Source organism: Ostrea edulis, chromosome 9, assembly GCF_947568905.1.
Source record: "Ostrea edulis chromosome 9, xbOstEdul1.1, whole genome shotgun sequence".
In the NCBI taxonomy this organism is placed as follows: Eukaryota; Metazoa; Mollusca; class Bivalvia; order Ostreida; family Ostreidae; genus Ostrea; species Ostrea edulis.
In genome coordinates this window covers 71614256-71636755 of record NC_079172.1, presented here as the reverse complement: position 1 = coordinate 71636755, position 22500 = coordinate 71614256, and the positions used below count along the sequence as shown (strand labels likewise).

The following is a 22500-nucleotide window of genomic DNA, read 5'->3' as shown; positions in this document are numbered from 1 at the left end:
GGTGAGTAAGCACAAAGTTCATATCCGAAGTTGATTGAATACCATGTGCAATTAGTTTCGGATCCATAAATTTTATAGAACAGAGGGTTACAATTCGGCATAAATACACGTTTCAGTATTTTTTGCTCTAAAGACAAATCTATGTATACATGTGGATATTGTGTATTTGTATGTAGTATATCAAACGGTGGATTCTGAGTATGTCTTCCCGTTCTCTTTGTAATTTCTCCTTCCCTTGTTCATAAGCCTTTTGAGTTTACAAAATGCTGACCTCCACCTGATATTATTGCATAAAGAATTCTGTTTTCAATTCCCCGTCTTAGCAACACCACAAATGTATAGAGTTATATTTAGACTCACTACATATCAATAATAATTTTTAATAGCACATGTATATATATCTTACCTAATTACATTCATATAATATGGTATACTATGTAACTTTTTCCATTATTGAAAGTACTCGCACCTCAGCAGTTAGAGATAAAATAAAAGGTTAAGAGGTCTTCCTGCTTTCAAATTTCTCAGACACCAGTTTCTTCAAATAATGTATCTATGCCCAAAGGCGGATCCAACGCCAGTGACCCCACCCCTTGTTTAGTGTGTTTCGCCTGACCTCTGAGACTGTAACTCTCCGTTCTGAAATTTATGGATCTGAAATTAATTGCACATGGTATTTAATCAACTTCGGATATGTACATTTTGCTTACTCACCACCTCCCCCCTTTCCAGCTTTTAAAACTGTATCAGTCAAGCTGAAAGCCTACATCAAAGAGGAGGCAAATTTTATTTATATGTGGTAATTTTCACAGGGGCTTAAGATACCATTTCTAATAAAAGAGTTCGGTTATACAACCTGTTTCGTTTCGTTTCGGTGGGTTTCGTTTCGGTAGATTTCGTTTTGCACTTTACAGGTACCCACCTACATCTACATGTATATATTTCGGCATCGTCGGAAACCCACGGTTAATTACGCTTCGTTCCTTTCTCCATCACCCGTGGGTTCATTCATTCCTACTCGCTGTGTGTCTGCCTGTATGTATGTATGCTGAACTTAAGGAACATTTTCATCGTGTCTGAGAGCTATGTAGATACATGTAGGTATACATATATACACAGATATCTATAGGCTTGTAGGGAGGGCTGACAGCGGATACACGTCAGGGACGTAGCAACAGAGGGGGGGGGGGGGGGGGGGGGAGGGCCTGATCCCCTCCCCACTTTTTGAAATTTTTCCCTTTCTTCTTATTTTTTTTTTACATGTTAAAACTCTTTTTGGTCCGGCTTGCTAATTTGTCCGAACGAATGTCTATTTCATCCGAACAAATCCGTAATTCGTCCGAACGAATTACTAATATGTCCGAACAAATAGCTAATTCGTCCGAACAAATTGCTAATTTGTCCGAACGAATGTCTATTTCGTCAGAACAAATCGGTAATTCGTCCGAACGAATTACTAATATGTCCGAACAAATAGCTAATTTGTCCGAACAAATAGATAATTCGGCCGAACAAATTGCTAATTTGTCCGAACGATTTTCTATTTCGTCCGAACAAATAGCTAATTCGTCCGAACGAATAATATATTTATATATGGCCTTTCTACGCCGCCGTAGGTTCACACTTGAATGATTTTGGTCAGAAATTGATTGTCTGATTTATAATCAGGCCGTGTCGATTTTGGCGGTTTCTGGTAATTTCCATAAAATAATGCCTGACATGAATAAATTTTAACTCTATTAATTAAAATTTTTGGTGATGGTCAACATGTCGGACTATCGGACCGTCGGAATATTGAACCGTCGGACTACCGGCCCGTCGGACTATCGAACAGTCGGAATACTGGGCTTGCGCCGCGCATAGGCCTAAATTTTGCAGCCCTTCACCGGCAATGGCGACGTCTCCATATGAAGGAAATATTCTCCAGAGGGACGTTAAACAATATTCAAACAATTGAATTTATTATCGCTTAATTTCGAGAAAGGCATCACTCGCGAAATAAGATTTCACGCTTTTAATTTTCTGTCGCTAAATTACATGCATGAAGACATGACACATGTCACGTGAATTCATGTTCGCGCGATTTGACTAATAATTCGCCATCGTAAGGAATCTTCATTAAGCTGATTTCCCCTTAATAGGTTGTGGACTCTTTATTTCTTCGTCATTTGCGACATTCACTCCACTTTGATTAAATATATTTTGGGAACTATGGACGATTTGGTTTTCATTTTTTCATGTTACTTTCTACTAAAACGGTACATTTTATAAACTAAACATGGCAAATTGGAAAAACCTCAATATCCAAATATCATTCTACACATATAGCCTCCATTTTCCATCCATATCAGATTTTTCTTATTCCTCCTTCACTGATACGATTCATCTGTCTGCTGTAAACTGGAAAACATTCGCCTCCGTTTTATTTTCGCCCATTTCGTCAGTGAAGGAATTTACGACTGGTCGAAAATTTTCTTTTCTTCAATCTCTTTTTTAACACAACTGTGTGTGGGCGAATTTAAAACGGAGCGAAACCGTTATCAAGTGTAGAACGGCGAAAATAACACGGGGCGAAAATAAGCCTGTATACTGTATATAAATGTTATGATAAGTCAACAGGAAATGTCTATGCGCCGCATCTCAGCATTTGTACATGTATGGTAAATCATACAGCCATATAGCTGAAATTAAATTCGTTAAGAAGGGGATTAGCATACCTGAGAAAACAGTTATGGATGGAAAGCAGAAAATAATTATGTAAAACAATATCTAGAAATTTTTACTTATTTAGCCAAAAATAGTTTTAGAAGAAAGTAACATGAAAAAATTAAAATTCTGGCAAGACTCGGACACAAAATCTAACAGACATATTAACTCATATTCAGAGTATACAATTTTAAATGTTAAAAGGACACGGAATATTACTTATATTATTTTTTCATTTGGATTTTGACAGAAATCAGCCATTCTGACTATATGTATCATAATTCATCTCTGTGGGGGCATAAATTTGACACACATTTTTAAACATGGTAAACAACTTCTTTAATTCTTCATCATTTGTTTTCTTATCATTAATTGTTTGAACAATTGTATGCTGCGTTTTATTCATAGAAGGAATTTTGATCACCATTGGTGCCATGTGGAGAATTGGGCTATGGATAGTTCTTTTCCACTCTCTTCTGTCTTTGGTTTTCCTGGCGGCTTCGTCCCGTGACCAGAATCCCAATTGTTTCCTTTCTCTGACCATAGTTCTTCTCCATGTTTCCTTTCTCTGTCCACAGTTCTTCTCCGTGTTTCCTTTCTCTGTCAACAGTTATTTTCCGTGTTTCCTTTCTCTGTCCACAGTTCTTTTCCGTGTTTTCTTTCTCTGTCCACAGTTCTTCTCCATGTTTCATTTTTCTATCCACAGTTCTTCTTCGTGTTTCCTTTCTTTATCCACAGTTCCTCTCCACGTTTCCTTCCTCTATCCCAGTTTTTTTTTTCGTGTTTCCTTTCTCTGTCCACAGTTCTTCTCCATGTTTCATTTCTCTGTCCACAGTTCTTTTCCGAGTTTCCTTTCTCTGTCCACAGTTCTTCTCCATGTTTCCTTTCTCTGTCCACAGTTCTTTTCCATGTTTCATTTCTCTATCCACAGTTCTTCTCCATGTTTCATTTCTCTATCCACAGCTCTTCTCCACGTTTCCTTCCTCTATCCACAGTTCTTTTCCGTGTTTCCTTTCTCTGTCCACAGTTCTTTTCCGTGTTTCATTTCTCTATCCACAGTTCTTTTCCACGTTTCTTTCTCTGTCCACAGTTCTTCTCCACGTTTCCTTTCTCTGTCCACAGTTCTTCTCCATGTTTCCTTTCTCTGTCCACAGTTCTTTTCCATGTTTCATTTCTCTATCCACAGTTCTTCTCCATGTTTCATTTCTCTATCCACAGTTCTTCTCCACGTTTCCTTCCTCTATCCACAGTTCTTTTCCGTGTTTCCTTTCTCTGTCCACAGTTCTTTTCCGTGTTTCATTTCTCTATCCACAGTTCTTTTCCACGTTTCTTTCTCTGTCCACAGTTCTTCTCCACGTTTCCTTTCTCTGTCCACAGTTCTTCTCCATGTTTCCTTTCTCTGTCTACAGTTCTTCTTGTTTCCTTTCTCTATCCACAGTTTTTCTCCACGTTTCCTTCCTTTGTCCACAGTTCTTCACGTTTCCTTCCTCTATCCACATTTCTTCTCCACGTTTCCGTTCTCTGTCCACAGTTCTTCATGTTTCCGTTCTCTGTCCACAGTTCTTCTCCATGTTTCCTTTGGTCTTCCTTGCTTTGTTTAGGTGTGCAGTTTATGGTTGTTCCCACATGGTTGTTAGTTCTATCTAATTTTGTTGGTCTAAGATTAGTTCAGATAATCGTTTCTGGTGCGTATCTCAAAGTGAGTTCACATTCATATTAACTTTGGAGTGTTATTCAGGATTTCTCTCTTAACCAATCATATATTTCTTGACGTTTTATCACCTAACAGATTGTGCGTTAAAAAATTTACCAAAGCATATTTGGGTCAAATGTTCATCGACTTCAATGTAAAAAAAAAATGAAAATGATACAGTTTCTAGGTTTTGACTGTTGAAATATAATGTTCTAATGTGTTATAAAGCACGTGTTTTATTTGTTGAAGGAATAAGAAAAATTTAAAACTTGTAAAATTTCTTATCAGTTATTGGCTTTGGTTGAGGTCTACTCGTGACTACACGGACCTTGTAGTGGTTCACCTAGGCCTAAGTTCTCGGTCACCCAAAACCTGACCAGGTCTGTATAAACACGAGTATACCCGAACAGAAGTCAATAATTGTATTTGTGTAATATAAATATACAAGCATCCCAAGTTAATGAAGATTCAAGTAATTAATGACCTCTGGGGGAAAGGGGGTCAGCATTTGAATAATTTTTTATACGAGGTAATTTTTTTCCAATAAAACCAATTATGGTGTCTCAATAGGGAATCAAATATATAATATGGGTAGATATAATAATCTTTGAACAGTTTCCTTTCAAGGACCATTGATCATGATTTTAGTCATATCAATATGTAAGGATTTCAAGTAATGCACATCATGAAGAGTTTCGCTTAAATATGGAGTAAAGGTTTATATGAGAATGTATGGGAAATCTGAAGAAAAAATTCAAGAGTAGCAAGGCGCACCAAATCATAACACCGATTAAAGGTTTCAAGTTGTGTTAATTAAAATTTTCTTTAACGACCTAGGGTTAAGCATCTTTCCAAGTCAAGAATTTCTTATCCGATCCGCTCCACTTTATGTGGAGATGAGCGAATCAGAAACCCATGACATAGGAAGATTGGTGTGTGTGTGTGAAAGAGGATGGATTTTTGAGGGTGGGCTAAGAATCGGGGATCAAATTTTACATGATATAATATATGAATATAAGGAAAAGATCTTTAAATTTTTTTGCAGAACAGGAAGGCTATGCTAATCATATTTTAAATGCAACCCCATTTTGTGTGGAGTCAAGTTCGATTTAATCATAACCTCTATGGGGCTAGTAAGGGGTCATAAAATGAGAATCAAAAACGAGTATAAAGATCTTGGTATGGGCTAAGGTGACTGGTGGGTGATATGACCCATGAGCCTCTTGTTTCATCCACAGCATCGAAAGATGAAATATTCGTTTAGAAAAGAGGACAGGAACATACTCATACATTTATCAATATTTTTTGATATCATATTTTTAAAAGAAATACATGTACATAACGTTCGTGTAGAACATGCTGGGCCTTGATCTGAAGTAATTTTTCATCTTATAAGAAGGTCCATATACGCATCATCAAAAGACATAATTATCTAGTTTTGAAGTTAATCTTGATTTTAAGGATTTAGAATTTATATTCAGATTTAGATTATTTGGAATGCATAATGCTCAGTACCATTTGAGGAATTATTAGAGAACCGAGTCACGTGTTCAGTTTGCTGATGTAAACGTTAACAACTAGTCACAAAGTAATCAAGATATCACACTAAACAGACTCATTATGAAAACAAGTGAAATTACGTTTTATGCATAAAAAAATTACATTTTCATTTTTCGTAACGAGATCCAAAATACTATCAAACTAAGATTGCGATATACATTTCACATTTTAAGCGTTTGAGCTTCGAGTATTTACGAATCAGCATTTAATATAATCCCACCCCAATGGTTGTTGCCTTAAAGCTTATAACTGTTGCTATCGTTATGTTTTTTTTGTTTTTTACAGGGTTTGTAGGATGTTACATCTACACAGGTCACATGGACAGGTATTCCAATTTTACGAATTCGGAATTTCCTTTATCAAACAATCAACGTTCTGCCACTAATGAATGCACACAGCACTGTTTACAAAAAGAGGAGAAATACATGTACGCTGGGCTAATGGTGAGTGCATGTAGGATCAATGTATTATTATAGTTATATATTAACACGTGTTTTCATCGATCACGTGGTTACTCGAGTAATGTCAGATGAAATCTATTCATTTATGTTCTAACTTCGTTTCACTCAAACGAACATAAATCATTTACCATATAAAACAATACATTATATAGGATAGGAGGCGAAGCGCTCAGATTTATTAACACATTGAAACCGTCACATAACCAATGTATCAAACACATTCTCAATACTCCATTGCTACATGCAATTCATCAATATGCCACCACCCTGTACAGCATGACCAATTCTCCGAAAGAAACACAAACTATATATATATATATATATATATATATATATATATATATATATATAAAGCACAAACAAACAATTATAACACCCAACCTTACGTTTACCCCTAACACTGAATGACACAGCAACTGTGTGGGATTGCATCAGTGTGTATAAGTAGCGCTTTAGGAGCATAACAAAGCTTCCTTTATTAGGGAAGTCGTTGTGGCCGAGTGGACTTACGCACTGGTTTGACAATCTTGCTAGGCGGTGGGTGCCGTACGTCGCTGGTTCGACCCCGGGCTGGGGCGAAAATTTTCAGTACCTAGTTGTGATTATTTAGTGCTTTATATATATATATATATATATATAATCCAAATAGAAAGAGTTGATATCACACAGTCAAAATAATTCAATAAAAAAGCAGGAAAATATACAGTTCCAAAATATATTTAAATCACTAGCATTTAACATCCATCCTCAGGTGAATATAAATTTTAAATAATGAATACAAAGTTGTTTATCTTAGAGACGTCTATTGTGACGATCTGAGGATGGATGTTAAAATCCAGAAAGCGCTAGTGATTTAAATATATTTTGGAACTGTATATTTTCCTGCTTTTTTTTATTGAATTATATATATATATATATATATATATATATATATATATATATATATATATATATACATACATATATATATATATATATATATATATATATATATATATATATATATATATTCATATTTATGATATAATCAATCGATGTCATAATCATAATTCCAATAAAGAAACCTTTATTTGGGAAGGGTGGGTGGGAATTTATAAAACGTGAAATATCCTGCGAATCTGAGCCTTCGAATGGCACATTCACACAAATACTGATACTAATTCACTCATGCGTACTAGCTGCTATTTAAATACCCAATCACTATGCAATCATTCACTCGTTCCAAAACACAACTTCCCACGTGTACAAACAATGTTAGGGTACCCATGATAAATACATTTATGTTCTAACTTCGTTTCACTCAAACGAACATAAATCATTTACCATATAAAGCAACGCATTATATAGGATAGGAGGCGAAGCGCTCAGATTTCAAAAAATAAAGGATAATGAAGTTAGGAAAATTTAATATCCAGATGCTTAGAAACAGTTAATTTTTCAAACAGCGTTTCTTTGACATAGCCATCTTTTGCTTTCTCAGAATTCCATCTACCATGTTTTTTTGAAAATTCAGTCATGTATCCCTGCGGCAGCTGCTGCTGTTGCACCCCCCAATCTTAAACTATGTAAACCAAACTTTTTCTTTTCTAACCCAATTTCTTCAAGCGCGGAAAGGATAATCTCTCGTGCTCGTGAATATGATAAAGGCTTCTGAGCATTTCTAAGCCTATAGCAATTAGATTTTTTCAGGTAAGTAATCTGTCTGAAAATGAATTCATTTGAAGAACACTCTATTCCAGCCATGTCTAAGTATCTACACAACATATTTACCGGGCATGTCTTAGAGCCTGTTTTAGCGATACAAACACTAGAACCTTCATTATACTTATCCGTTTTACTTCTAGAGATAAATATGGAAACGTGTTGATCATAAAAAGAAATGTCCGAACGTTTAATGTTTAAAATTTCGGAAAATCTGAGAAATCCTGAATATCCCAAAAGACAAATGGTAACAATGCGTAAATCTGGAAGACGACTTTTGTTATTTCCATATTTTTCTGCAAGTAGCAATGAATGGTGCGGCAAAATGGGTTCTTTCTTTATGACTGGTTTCCTACATTCTCTCAAAATTCCTTCCCTAACCTAACCTGAATAACTAGAGAGGAATGCCATGGATCTGAGTAACCTGCTTTATGTGCCCAGGAAATGGCACTAACAGCTTCCTCCACTTTAGCTGCAGAAACAAATTGTTTACAAATAAACATTAAATACATTGCCACTGTCATTTCTTCCGAAGGAAGAGATGATAAACTTGAATTATGTGATGTAAACCATCTACAGAACTTGTTAAATACATACTTATATTTCTTTCGGGTGTTTTCAGCCTTGGCCTTCAAGCAGTATCCAGGGAGAAGTGCAGCAAGTTCGCTAAGTTCAGGGTCCGAGTAGATTTGAATATTCGCCCACCTGCCCTTGCAGAATATATCTGAAAAACGTGTATTGGCAGAACAAAACTTATTAATTCATAATCAAATACATATATATGGATTTGTATAAAATCAATATACGAATTCACAACACATTTATATATACACATAATTCGCAATAAAAATATCCGTAAATCGTCTGCAATATGCATCTCGCATACCAGGACCTTATGATTATTTTACATCAATGCGTCTCCAATCCTATAGACTCCGATGGATAGTTCCAAATATTACATAAGTTTAACCAATCATCTGCACTGCATATTGACACCAGGACCTGTTTAAAAACAGAATCACGCATCTGCAATGTGCTCCTGTACACCAGGACCAGCTTATTTATTGCTCGTTGCATCCAATCTAATAGCCAGAACATTTGATGAGAATATAGGAGAACCTACAGAATTACTGTTATAGAATTACTGTTATCTCCTTGTTCGTAAATTCTGTAATGCTCATGAAATTCTAAAATCTCTTTAACAATAGGCATGCATTCATTACTTTCATCAAAAATAAATGACCAAAAATATGATGAAGGCAATTTAGGAACAATGATTGTACTCCGAGCGCTAGTTTCTATCAAATGTAAAATGCATTTGCCAATCATTGAAATGGGAGGGACAAGCCAGTTATTATCTCCCTCCAATAAAAAACTGAAGCAATCTACACCTTCTGTACCGGGATTCCAAAATAAGGAATTGAAACGGTCTAACTTTGTATTCTTAAAGCTAGCGAAACGGTCAACATCAAATGGACCCTAAAAACTGCTAATAAACTGGTAAAATTCGTCTGTTATCTCCCAATCTTCGTAATCTATAATTCTGCTCAAATAATCTGCTCTTAAATTTTCACTTCGGGGAATCCACTGTGCGTCAATACTAATACCATTTGATTAACAAATTTGAAAAATGCTCAATGATATTTCATGTAAATCTCTTTTCATACTTCCGCTTTCAATGATTTTAACACAGTTCTGATTGTCGGTGAACCATTTTAATGTTCTCCCCCGCAAGTTCTTGCAAAAAGATAGACCTAATTGAATAGCTTTCAATTCCCTCCAAGTGGAACTTCTTGTTTTTTCAACTTCATCCCATGTACAATGACAAATTTTCTCATCTATTTCGACAGTGTATGCCGCTCCCGTAACATCGCTAGCATCTGAATACACAACATGCTTCCTTGAGAAGCTTTGGAGGCTTTTACAATTGTATGATCTTAAATATTTCCTCCAGAAATATATTTCAGGTAAAATTGAATCTAAAACAATGTGACCTAATTTTCTATCCCAAGAGACCCGACTCTCGATAGCAACGTGGCAGGTACGTCTCATAAGTCTAACCACATTTCCCATGACAGGTAGCATTGATATAATTTTTCCTGTGAATTGCGCTACGATTCTCGCAGACACACTTGGTAAAGCAATAATAACCCTTTCTAAACAAACCTCTAGGTCTACAATTCTCCGCTGTGGTATACTCAAACTGAAATCAAAAGATCTCCATATAACAATTCCAACCATTCAATTTCCTGTATAGGATATGAAATAGATTTTTTCTCATTTATGAAAAAACCTGCAGAAGTTAAAGACTGCCTTATAAAATTGGTGGCGTAAATACATTTACTTTCAGACCTCGCCTAGACAGGACCATCATCTAAATATAAAACCACTTTAAGGTTATTTTTCTCCAGTACTTTACCAATGGTCTTAAACATTTAGTGAACACATAAGGAGCTGATGAAAGGCCAAAAGGTAAAACAGCGAAACAAAAATAATTTCCGTTCCACGAAAACCCCCAAAAGTGTTGAAAACTAGGTTCAATATCTATATGCAGGTTGCACCACTCTATTAATTTTGCCTATATGTTCTTACCAAAATTACTCACCTTTGACCTGACCCTGCTGCCTTAAAGTAAACTTTTCAGAAGTTGTACTTTCACATCATGTAGTACAGTTCTTAATGAGCATTTTCATACCAAAAAATACATACCCATCCAGCAAGGCGTGAGAGTTTGTTTACATTGAAGTCAAGCACGTGCAAAATCAGCTGGTCAAAAGCCAAATCACCCACCTCTACAACAAAAATTCAAAAAAATATTTAAATCCTTCTTTCATGGTTTTTACTCACAAAATTTCAAACACAATACTTGAATTTACATCTCATAAAAAATTGGAGAGCCTACCTCATAAGAAAAGTCCCATAAAACATGCAAAGTTCCAGGAATTATTTTCTTTCGGCCATGATTCGACGTGAACCTCCACATAAATAGAGTGATGCAACCTGCATGATGGTATCCCGACTGTAAATCGAATTTGGTCATATAGCAATTCCTTTCAAAATACTGAATAGCGATTTCCCAATCTTCGAATTTTACTTTTTCTTTCCTTATGAAATTGTTCAAGAAACTAAGATCTAAAATAAGTCTTTTCTTTTCGTGGTTTTCTGCTACGCTCAAAGGATTAATCATATAAGGTTTTTTTCTTCTACCTGAACTATTCTACCCGAGTCTATCAGCTCTTGGACAGTTGCTGAAACAAAATCTGCATTCAACAAAGCTGATTTATTATTCCCAAATTGCATTGACGGCGGGTAAGATTCAAATTCAAGAGAATAACCATTTTCAATAATCGAAAAAACAGAGTCGTAAGTTTCAATATCTTTCCAAAACAAACTATTATGAAATAAACTTTTCTTTATCCTGCCTGTAATCTGATTACATTTATTTTCAAAATTTAGCAGAGTATTTTCATGCTATCAGTGATATCGGAAATAACGGACCAGCTTGAACACGAATTATACTTATCATTATTTTCCCCCTGTTGCACTTGTGCCTGCATACCCAGAGGAGGATTGTGAATAGTTGAGGGGGCAACGACTCTTCCAATGACCTGTTTGGAAGCACCTGTGACATACATCGGACGGTTGGGGGGTTCTCCTTGAACCCCCGAATGGCCGAAAGGGCTGATTAAATGCAGAAGTCCCTCCAAAACCAACAGTAGGAAGCTGCGCCTGAGAACCTGCCGCTGCAGACACGGGTCTACTGTAAGGCTTGCCACGCCCCTTGCCTTTGAATTAATGTCGCATGGCCCGTGATTCTGCACTCCTAATTTTCCTGTCATCATCCGAATCTTCAGCGCAGTCGTTGAGTTCATACTCGCGAACTGTTCTCCAACCAGCTGGGCTACCATCAGCTATTCTAATTAGTTTGTTTCTCTTTTATATCTTTTTCTTTATTTCATCAATAATGGTGGTCGCTGAGCTATCGCTAAGAACGGTAGATAAATTATCAAGGTCATTAATAATCTCTTCTTAAAAAGAAAACTGCATCCTGTTACCTTCACCTTGAATACGGGAAGCTTTACTGTCCTTTACTTTCTTTGACAACAATTTTACACTTTTTTTTGCTCTGAAAGAAGTTTCTCGGAGAGAGAGGCAAATTGCGAGTCAATAACAGTTTTAAACAAACTCATCGCATCCGCTAAATCATTTACCGAATTGCTAGGTTTACAGCGAAACTGATTTTCCAATGGCTTAGGAGCAGTAGTCTGAGAAGGGGTTTGGTGAGACGAAGTGTCGTAAAGAATGTTGAGTTCCACGTCTTCGTGGTCAGACATAATAGCATGGGGAAAACGTGAAATATCCTGCGAATCTGAGCCTTCGAATGGCACATTCACGCAAATACTGATCCTTAAATAACTAATTCACTCATGCGTACTAGCTGCTATTTAAATAACCAATCACTATGCAATCATTCACTCGTTCCAAAACGCAACTTCCCACGTGTACAAACAATGCTAGGGTACCCATGATAAATACGTATCTGTCAGACAGATATGTAAATAAATACGCACGCTCCTGTGTGCATACGATATTCCCGCATTCAAAGATTCTCACTCAGAGCAACCAGACGTATACCCGTCAACGCAGGAAAGACCAATATAATGAGAGAGAGAGAGAGAGAGAGAGAGAGAGAGCTTCATATCTACACACGAGTGTTTATTTTTATATCATAAATTATTCTTGATCGTTTGAGTGAAACGAATTAGAACATAATCCCTTTTAAAATAAAACTTCAATGAAACATGGATCAATGTTAAGATATACAAAAATGTTTTATTTTCAGTACAAATTTGATTGTCTCTGTGGAAACGACTACAACCAGACATTTGCAGTGAATGAGAACATATGTGATGATGATAACGACATACGTACAGCCTACATGAAAATTTACAACACGGGTATTACTTGATAAATATGAATAGTTATAGAGTAGCTTAAAAGATAAACATTCCTCTGACAAATTCATATAAATTTCTTTACTATAACAAATATAAGCATTCTTGGATCTTTTACTCTTCTTCTATATTAATGGAGTTTCCATTTTCTCATCGTAGACTATGATGTGAAACCGCTGCTTTCACTTCCTGGAAACCAGTCCAACATCATGACGGCCTGGAGCACAACCGGGAATTTTCACAAAATGTTTGTTGGTGACGTCATGAGAAACCCAGCTATTGATTGGTGGAATGAGCGCAAACTCTATCATAAGCCAGAATTCGTAATTTTTTTTTAAAATTCTAATAAGATAATGTATGGTTGTGTGTTATTTTATGACTGACTGATTTGATAAATATTGCTCTAACGCAATTTCAATTGTCTCTTATATCCATATTTTCTAGATTTTTCAAGGTGGTGTAGACCGGTCGCAGTAGCTCAGTGGGAGAGCGTTCGCTTCGTGAGTTCGAGCTCTGCTCGTCCCATGACCGCGTCAAGGAAGTGATTAACGCTCGGCATTTAGAAGAAAGAAATAATAACATTTAGAAGTAAGAATCATAACATTTAGAAGTAAGAATCACGGGGTTTTCGAATATGACCTTAGAAAAACAGAGCTCCCGTATCGCTGATCGTGTTGGCACTTTAGAACATCCTCACTACTACGGTCACGAGTGTTAAGCATATGTCTAAATTTGTGGTACTTCATCTATAACTGGTGATGCCCGGATATGAATGAAAAATTCTCAGCGCGACGTAAAGCGAACAAACTACTACTACTACCACGGGACGTTAAACACGCAGGTGATGCGTTAAACGTGAAGTATGTTTCAAGGTAAACAAGCATTCGATTGGTCTCAGTTATTTAGAATATTTTGATATACTAGACAAAATAGGACTTAAGAACCTCAAACGTTTTTGTGTATGGGTGATGTGCAAATTAAAAGAATGAAATTGAGTAAATAGTTTGAAAAATACACGTGACAACATCTTGCACGAACTGCTAGAGGATTGAAAAATCTGGAAAAGGAGTTTTAGCTGTACATTAAGGTACTTCCTACAACCCTGTCGAAACTCTCATAAGGAGATGAACATCGTTCTAACATTTTAACAAATATTCAACTTTGTAGTTAAAACTAATCATCACGATTCTATCACCTTGTCATTAATATGAAAAACACGTACCTACACATGTAGCTGTATACGCAAGTTTAACCAAATTAAGGTTCGTCTTCTAGTTTTCCAGAAATGGTCATATAGATCCTTTCGTTGTGTTAGGAAGGTTATTGACGATAAGTGAATAAACCCTGAACCTGTTAACCAGATGTCGTCTTTACAGATTCTGTATACTTTAATCGTTCTATTTGTGGTTTGGGAGACCCCTTCGTTCTATTCATAGTTTGGTAGATCCCTTCGTTCTATTTATAGTTTGGTAGATCCCTTCGTTCTATTTATAGTTTGGGAGACCCCTTCATTCTATTTGTAGTTTGGTAGATCCCTTCGTTCTATTTGTAGATTGGGATAAAAGGTAATTTTGAACAGATGCCATGGTGATTAGGGAATAAGATTGTATACTACGATCAAGCATAACAAGGGTGAGATAAGGGCAAGTAATGCAAGACCACAGAATGTTTCCTTTACGTGTAGTGGAGAATTCTTCAATCATATTGATACGTCACCAAATGTATGTGAAGTACCTTAATTTAGATTTATGCTTAGCGCTCACGGCCGTACGATCGGTCAGTGAAATGACCCCCAGGGCCCTAGCAGTGAGGGTTCTTAATCATGCCAACGCCTGCCGCGACCCCGTTTTTAAGGTCATATCCGAAAGACACATGCTTTTCACTTGTAAATGTCGAGCGTTTGACGAAGGAATAATCACTACCTATTTCGATAACTTAGGTTTCATGCGGCCATGGCACGAGCGGGGTCTCGAACTCACGACCTCCCGGTTATGAAGCGAAAGCTAAACCAGTCAGCTGCGGTGACCGATGAAGATCATAGGCGTTCGTGTAAAATATTTTCACATGATTGTGTTTTCGAATTTCAATCCTTCAATTTTATGCTTTGCATCATTCCCATACGAAAACACATTTTGCTAAGGCCAAAAATAAAAATTGATTTGTTTGATGTACTCCGACCGACCCGTCAAATTTGCTCTTACCCGATCATTTTTTTTTCAGCAATTTTAAATTTCATTTTTTTTTTGTTTGGTTCCCTTGAAAAAAAGAAAATTCTCCTTACTTTAAAACTAAATATTAAAAAATTTCATGACATTAAAAAACAAACAAACAAAAACACATACCTACCGACCCACCTTGAAAAATGTGGGTCGGAATACATCAAACAAAAATATTTTTAATGATGGCCTAAATGGATGTTCATTATTTTCTTACATCATGTTAAACAAGAAATGAAAGGAAGGAACGTTATGAAAGTTTAAATACCACAATAATGTTGTGCTTGTTACCGCTCATGTTTAAGTCATTACTCTTCGACCCAAGGTAAAACTAGTAACAATGAACAAGTATGGACAATGGCTGTGGTCTATGGATTTCTTTACCAATGACTCAGAATCAGCAAATCTTACAAATTGGATGACTGTTGACAATGTACTGAAAAATGAATTCCTGAATCCGAATGAACACGGGGGACTAAATATATCACTTAGGTAAGATTTTCATTGATGTTTGCAATGCCTTAAATTCATTAACGATGTACCATGGAGTAATGTGTTCTATTTTCCGGCTCTTATTTCATTAACGGGAATTCTAGTGAGGATAACGTGGTAATACACAGCGGAAGTGCAGTCTGGTTTTCACATGGAGACATACAGAGGGACAGCTCAAGAGTCACTGTGTTTACTCATAACACGGAGCCTCATACAGGTAGGTTTGGTATCCGTGTTCCATTTAAGACGCTGCACAGATGGTGAATATCCTAGGAGAAAACAGCTGGTAATGATATTACCTTACTCTATGCTTTGTTTTCAGTTTTAATCTATAATCCCACTCGATGGTGTTTGACTGAGTGTGACTGTAAAACACAGTGTGATGCAGTTGGTTATGTCTCGAGATCTGAGGTACGTGTTTTACGTTTGTTCAAAACCGATAATCGGATGGGTATTCAACAAACCGATAGTCGGATGGGTATTCAAGAAACCGATAGTAGGATGGGTATTCAACAAATAACAATGAGATAATTTGATAGGGTGGTAATTTTGGCTTTAGTTTCCAGATGTCAAAGTAGTAGTCATCAAAGACCATGCATGAGTATCAGGTGGGTTTTTAAAAATAATTTAAAAGTTTTACATGTCTTTAGGGTGGATTCTCGGTGGGGTGTTGAATTTAAGTATGAAGGATTTACATATCTGTAGTAGGGGCCTCCGTGGCCGAGTGGTTAGAGCATTGCGCTCAAAATCACACGGCCTCTCACCTCTGTCGGCGCGGGTTCCAATCCCGCTCGCGCCGGTAAGTGAGAAAGTTTCCCAGTGTGGCAGAAAACATCGAAACAAACAAACAAACATATCTGTAGTACCGACTTTGAGGTGGGCATTAAAAGAACAATATTTGAAAGTATTACGTGTCTTCAGAACCTCCCCTCAGATGAGTATTCAATAAAAATTAGACGGTTTTAGATACTTGTGAGTATCCAACAAATCAGGGTGTTTTAGGCATTTTAAGAACAGACTCCTAGGTAAGAATTCTTCATAGATCAGGATGCTTTACTAGTGCAACTGATCGTGTTAAATCAATTGAAATATACAATGTACATTGATGAGGTGATCACAATCAATGATGAGACCCAGGGTGTTTGTGTTTCCTGCTACTGTTCGGTGTAACGGTTATAGAAGCTCGAGAGAACTGTCGATAGGTATGTAAATAAGCATATCTTATCATGATATATACACGTATTATAATCCCTACCAGACTGGTCTTTGTTACATGTACATCGAGGCAATTTAATATTTATCCCAAGTTCGTGATCAACGCAACAGTTGGAAAGAGGATAGTAGAATATATGTAAAGGATTTGAATGAAACATACTTGTCTTAAGGCCCAAGCTATCTGCATGTATAAATGCCTGGTGGAGGTGCTGTCAGATCCTTCCCCAGTTTAGCTATTAGAGAAGATCTGATTTTAATTAGATTGTTTACCTACACGGACATCAATTAATAACTGATAGCGTAGAACAGTATATACACGTATTATAATCCCTACCAGACTGGTCTTTGTTACATGTACATCGAGGCAATTTAATATTTATCCCAAGTTCGTGATCAACGCAAAAGTTGGAAAGAGGATAGTAGAATATATGTAAAGGATTTGAATGAAACATACTTGTCTTAAGGCCCAAGCTATCTGCATGTATAAATGCCTGGTGGAGGTGCTGTCAGATCCTTCCCCAGTTTAGCTATTAGAGAAGATCTGATTTTAATTAGATTGTTTACCTACACGGACATCAATTAATAACTGATAGCGTAGAACAGTACGCAACATCTACATGTGTATGTAATACACGCACACAATCAATGTGAGCAACTGTAATGATGGTCTGCCATTGAGTATATGAGTTACAAGATATCAATTATTTTTCAGTCACGTTATTGCGTCACCAGGTACCACCAAGACCTTTGTAACAGTTCTTTGCAGCAGCTACGTCCCCCTTGGGAGGGTAAAGTTGTTTTTTTTTTTTTTCTTTCTAAATCTTCTATTTTTCGACTTGATACATGATAGGTTTCTGTCGTTCCAATTTTCAGAAGTTACTTGTTTGATATGATTAGAAGATCCATACAATATACAGCTATATATATATATATATATATATATATATATATATATATATATATACAGTGCACAGTGGAGCCTCGTTAATCCGGACACTTTGGTTCCCGGTAAAATCGTCCGGATAAATGAAGTGTACGGATAACTGAATCACATATTTTTTTTATCCTTACATAAGTAACCAATATGCTTACTTTATTGAAGCGTAGTGAATTAAACACATTCTATCATTGGATTTAACCATTTGCATTAGTAAATAATTTATAATAATGTTAACATTTACATGCATTTCAAAGCTCTAAACTTGAAATATACGTGTGCAGTATATTTGCCTATGCTTACATTGTACATGTACATGTATATTAGCACTACAAGTAAATATACAAAAGTGTGTACCGTATGCACTAAAACAAATAATGAAGCACTAAATGTAACTAAATAAAAAGATCATCAGTAACTAACATAATCATTTACACTTCAAACATTTCATCACACTTTTACTTCTTAAAGAGGCCGGCCATTTACATCTGTCACGATTCACCAAAAAAATTCACATTTCAGATATTGACACATTACACGATTTTCTTTTGAAATCTACAGAAACTAGAAACGTGTTTCATACTGGTACAAATGTATTTTCTATGCATCTTCAAACTAAAATCTAAACCGGCGAATATGAATTTCATTTCATGTCATCCCCATACATGTGTACACAACATGTGCATGTACCTAGACTCTCTCTCTCTCTCTCTCTCTCTCTGAGACTCTCTCTCTCTCTCTCTCTCTCTACCATTCATACATTTGACCACACGCAAAAACTTTGAACTGGTTTTACATTTTTCATAAATTCATACCCCCCCCTTCCCCTTTCTCTCTGCAAAATTATTGCCCCTGCTCCAACATCCTTACCCCTGTTCTTTCTTATATGGCGTGACAGCCATCGGTAGCACATTATAGCGAACTCGCTCCAATGACTACGCAATTGAGTCACGTCATGAAATATTCGTAGTGGCCTGTCATTGGAACGAGTTAATTAACCGCTAATTCATCCTGATTAGTTAGCTCGTTCTTTATTTTTTGACTTCATCCCGCGTAACATTCTCTACCCAGAGTTCCGTGCGCTCCTCGCACTACACCTCTGTCAACGACTTTTTACAGAAATCTTGTAAAAGTTTCTATTATCCAATATTTATGTTTTGGATTAAATATTTAGTCATATTATGATATGTTTTTGGTGCAATTAAATTGATGCTTACTGTAAATTGTTTAAAATCGCCGTTTTCTGATCATAAATTTGGAACTACTTCGTACATGTAATATGCGTATGAATGTAGGACATACACGTGGTGGGGATTTAAATGTAAACATGGAATCAAAGGTAAGAAAGGCTGTAAAAATATTACAAAACTTGTAAAATAAGAGACAAACAGCTAAATGGTAAATATGTACTTATCAAAGTGGCAGTGGGCTATAAAAAGACCCTGATGTATCACTTGTTGCCAGATCTTTTAACGGAAAAGGAAACCGAGAATGATTGTTTATATCATGCGATTATATTGTCACGTGATTCCAAGCGTTAACAGAGGTGTATGCGAAGCTTGTGTAACGCGCCCTCTGGTGAGAGAATGCCCGCGTAAGTGTGAATTAGTTCAGTCTCCACTTTTGAGAACAGAACTTTTTATTGTTCCATAAAACACTTGATATTTTCAATATGAAGATGTGCTGGGGGGGGGGGGGGGGGTCTCAGCTTTTGTAGTTTAGTTTTAGTGCTAGTTTGCATTTGTGCTTTATTTTATTTGTTTAGTTTTTATTTCTATGCAAATATTCTATCGTCATGGTTTGACAATGATATATTGTTCTTGTAGGTCATTTTCGCTTTTCGCTATTCTCAGCTTTTGTAGTTTAGTTTTAGTGCTAGTTTGCATTTGTGCTTTATTTTATTTGTTTGATTTTATTTCTATGCAAATATTCTATCGTCATGGTTTGACAATGATATATTGTTCTTGTAGGTCATTTTCAGTGGTTTATATATTCTTAATTCTTTGATTCTATATTTCAATTTGACAGTTTCTCTTAGAACAAATGGGTGTCAAATGCAAACATGTTAAGAATTTGATATTCGTCCAATATGAAAGTTTACCGATGTTTGATTGAATTCATTTCAGAGTCCAAAGCATATTGTTCCAGCGAAAAATTACCTAACTTGACATCTTGCAGAAATAATTGCAGTGAATATCAGTTTATGCTGTACTTCGAAGTAAGTAGATCATGCAGGTTTCTATGCAGATTTCTTATGTACATGTACCACACGCCCTACTTGAGTTAAAAATTCTCAAGCGAGACGTTAAGCAAGATACAATCAATCATATACACCGATAGGAAACCGTGTAAGGTTTCGCGACGTATCGCACATGTCTGAGTTTTCATCCATGTAACTGCTATTTCCAGTGGTGTTATTTGAATGTCTGAGGACTCGTGCACAAAGTGAACTTCTTTGACAGGCTGTAAAATATACTCGCAAAAAGAAAGTAACTGTGCAAATCAAGATAGATTATAATGTCGTATAACATAGCTTGAAATTAGCTTTATTCCTTATCATTTAATGCAAAAAGACAAAACCACACTGTATAAGTCATAAATTATTAAAATGTAAGCAAACACCGATAAGTAGAAATTACTTGCACCGAGCAAGGATTCGCTTAGCAACATGCGGACGAATTGTCGACCGTGAAGGTAGCCATCTTGGTTCTTCCATAACCGGAGCATGTACTTTATTTACCAAATTTGAACACGTAAGGCGGAGTTTGAAACGAATCCAACTTGATAACAGAAGATATTTGTAGGCTACCTACAATTTGTACATGTGTGTAGGCCTAATGTTTACTCCTAGCTCAAGATCGACTTTGAAGTCGCACCGACAGATTAAAGTACCAGAAACCTTAGATATGACATCACACAAAGTACGCCATGTTCCGGAAAATGTAATATAATTTGCAATTTTGACCTTATATGATTGATTGTTTATTGTTTAACGTCTCTCTTGAGAATTTCTTACTCATGTGACATCACCAATACCGGTGAAGGGCTTCAAATTTAGGCCTATGCTCGGCGCTTACGGCCATTGAGCAGTGAGGGTTCTTTAGCGTGCCACACCTGCTGTGACACAGGGCATCCATTTTTAAGGTAATCTCCGAAAACCCGTGAAATGCACACCTGTTGCCGAGATTTTGGCGTTGAAACTGTCACTTCCTGTTTTAACGACTTAGGTCTGTCGCGGCAGGGATTCGAACCCCGACCTTCCGCATGCGGGGCGAACTCTCTACCTCTACACCACCGCGGCGGTCTTAAACTGCATTATAACTTACCATAGCATGCAGCTTTGTCGCCAATTATATCCCACACAGTAAATATGTATACGCCGATTTAGTGATCCACACGTCAGTCAATGTGACATGACGTCACTGGTACTTTTTGAATAACATGACGCATATTATACGCTGATAGACGGATTCATCAAGCAATCCTCCCCAGTGAAAATATATTATAATTTATTTGATGAAAAGCAAATTTAGCAAAATACTTGATATAACATTCCATCTTTTATGATATCGTCGTATCAGAGTTTGTATCAAACAGAATTTTTACCGGAACATGCAAAAATTCAATCCAACAAAGAATTTTATTGTGCATGTATAATTCCTTTGATTTTCAATTTCATAGAAGGCCTAATAACTTAAAACTGCTCTGTACAAAGTAAATTTTAAATAAACACAACAAGAAATGTTTGTAAAACATGTATGCCCACCATGGTGCAAAATTGAAAAGGGTTTTACACATGCATCATCTAATTGATAGTAGTCTCAAACCATTTTAAAATAATGAACAGACAATATATTCCGATGTCCAAAGTGTATTGACCATATGACCTAAAAATCCAATAGGGGTCATCTACTTTTTATGCTGTACCAGTGTACCAAGTTTGGTGTGACGCAAATGATTCTTAAAATATAGGAGACAATATATTACTTCGTCCAGTTTAATCTTTGACCAGGTGACCTCAAAATCAATAGGGGCCATCTACTCTTTAAGATATATCACTGTACCAAGTTTGATTTCTGTCAAGCAAAGGGTTCTTAAGATATTAAGCGGACAGTATATTACTATGTCCAGTTTGACCTTTGACCATGTGATCTTAAAATCAATAGGGGTAATCTTCTCCTGAAAATCTACCAGTGTACCAAGTTTGATTTCTCTCAAGCAAAGAGGTCTTAAGATATTGAGCGGATAGTATATTCCTATGTCCAGTTTTACCTTTGACCATGTGACCTCAAAATTAATAGGGGTCATCTTCTCCTGAAGATGTACCAGTGTACCAAGTTTGATTTCTCTCAAGCAAAGATATTGAGCGGATAGTATATTCCTATGTCCAGTTTTACCTTTGACCATGTGACCTCAAAATTAATAGGGGTCATCTTCTCCTGAAGATGTACCAGTGTAACAAGTTTGAAGTCTGTCAAGCAAATGATTTTCAAGATATTGAGCGGACAATGTATTCCTCTGTCCAGAGTGGATTGACCCTTAACCTTTGACCTGAAAATATCCA

The 22500-nt window shown here is 36.4% G+C and overlaps 1 protein-coding gene across 2 annotated transcripts in view; it reads left to right on the top strand.

The window, feature by feature from the left end:
• LOC125658135 (uncharacterized) overlaps positions 1-22500 on the top strand; it is a 65878-nt gene that overhangs the window by 23464 nt on the left and 19914 nt on the right. For both annotated transcript variants that reach the window (XR_008798871.1, XM_048889273.2), the window contains exons 2-9: positions 6245-6402; positions 12965-13079; positions 13236-13399; positions 15618-15784; positions 15889-16001; positions 16107-16195; positions 17712-17787; positions 20063-20154. Coding sequence is in view for 1 of the 2 variants with exons in the window: in XM_048889273.2 (XP_048745230.2) it covers positions 6245-6402; positions 12965-13079; positions 13236-13399; positions 15618-15784; positions 15889-16001; positions 16107-16195; positions 17712-17787; positions 20063-20154 (974 nt within the window). In the remaining variant the exon portion in view is untranslated. The remainder of the gene's footprint in view (positions 1-6244; positions 6403-12964; positions 13080-13235; positions 13400-15617; positions 15785-15888; positions 16002-16106; positions 16196-17711; positions 17788-20062; positions 20155-22500) is intronic.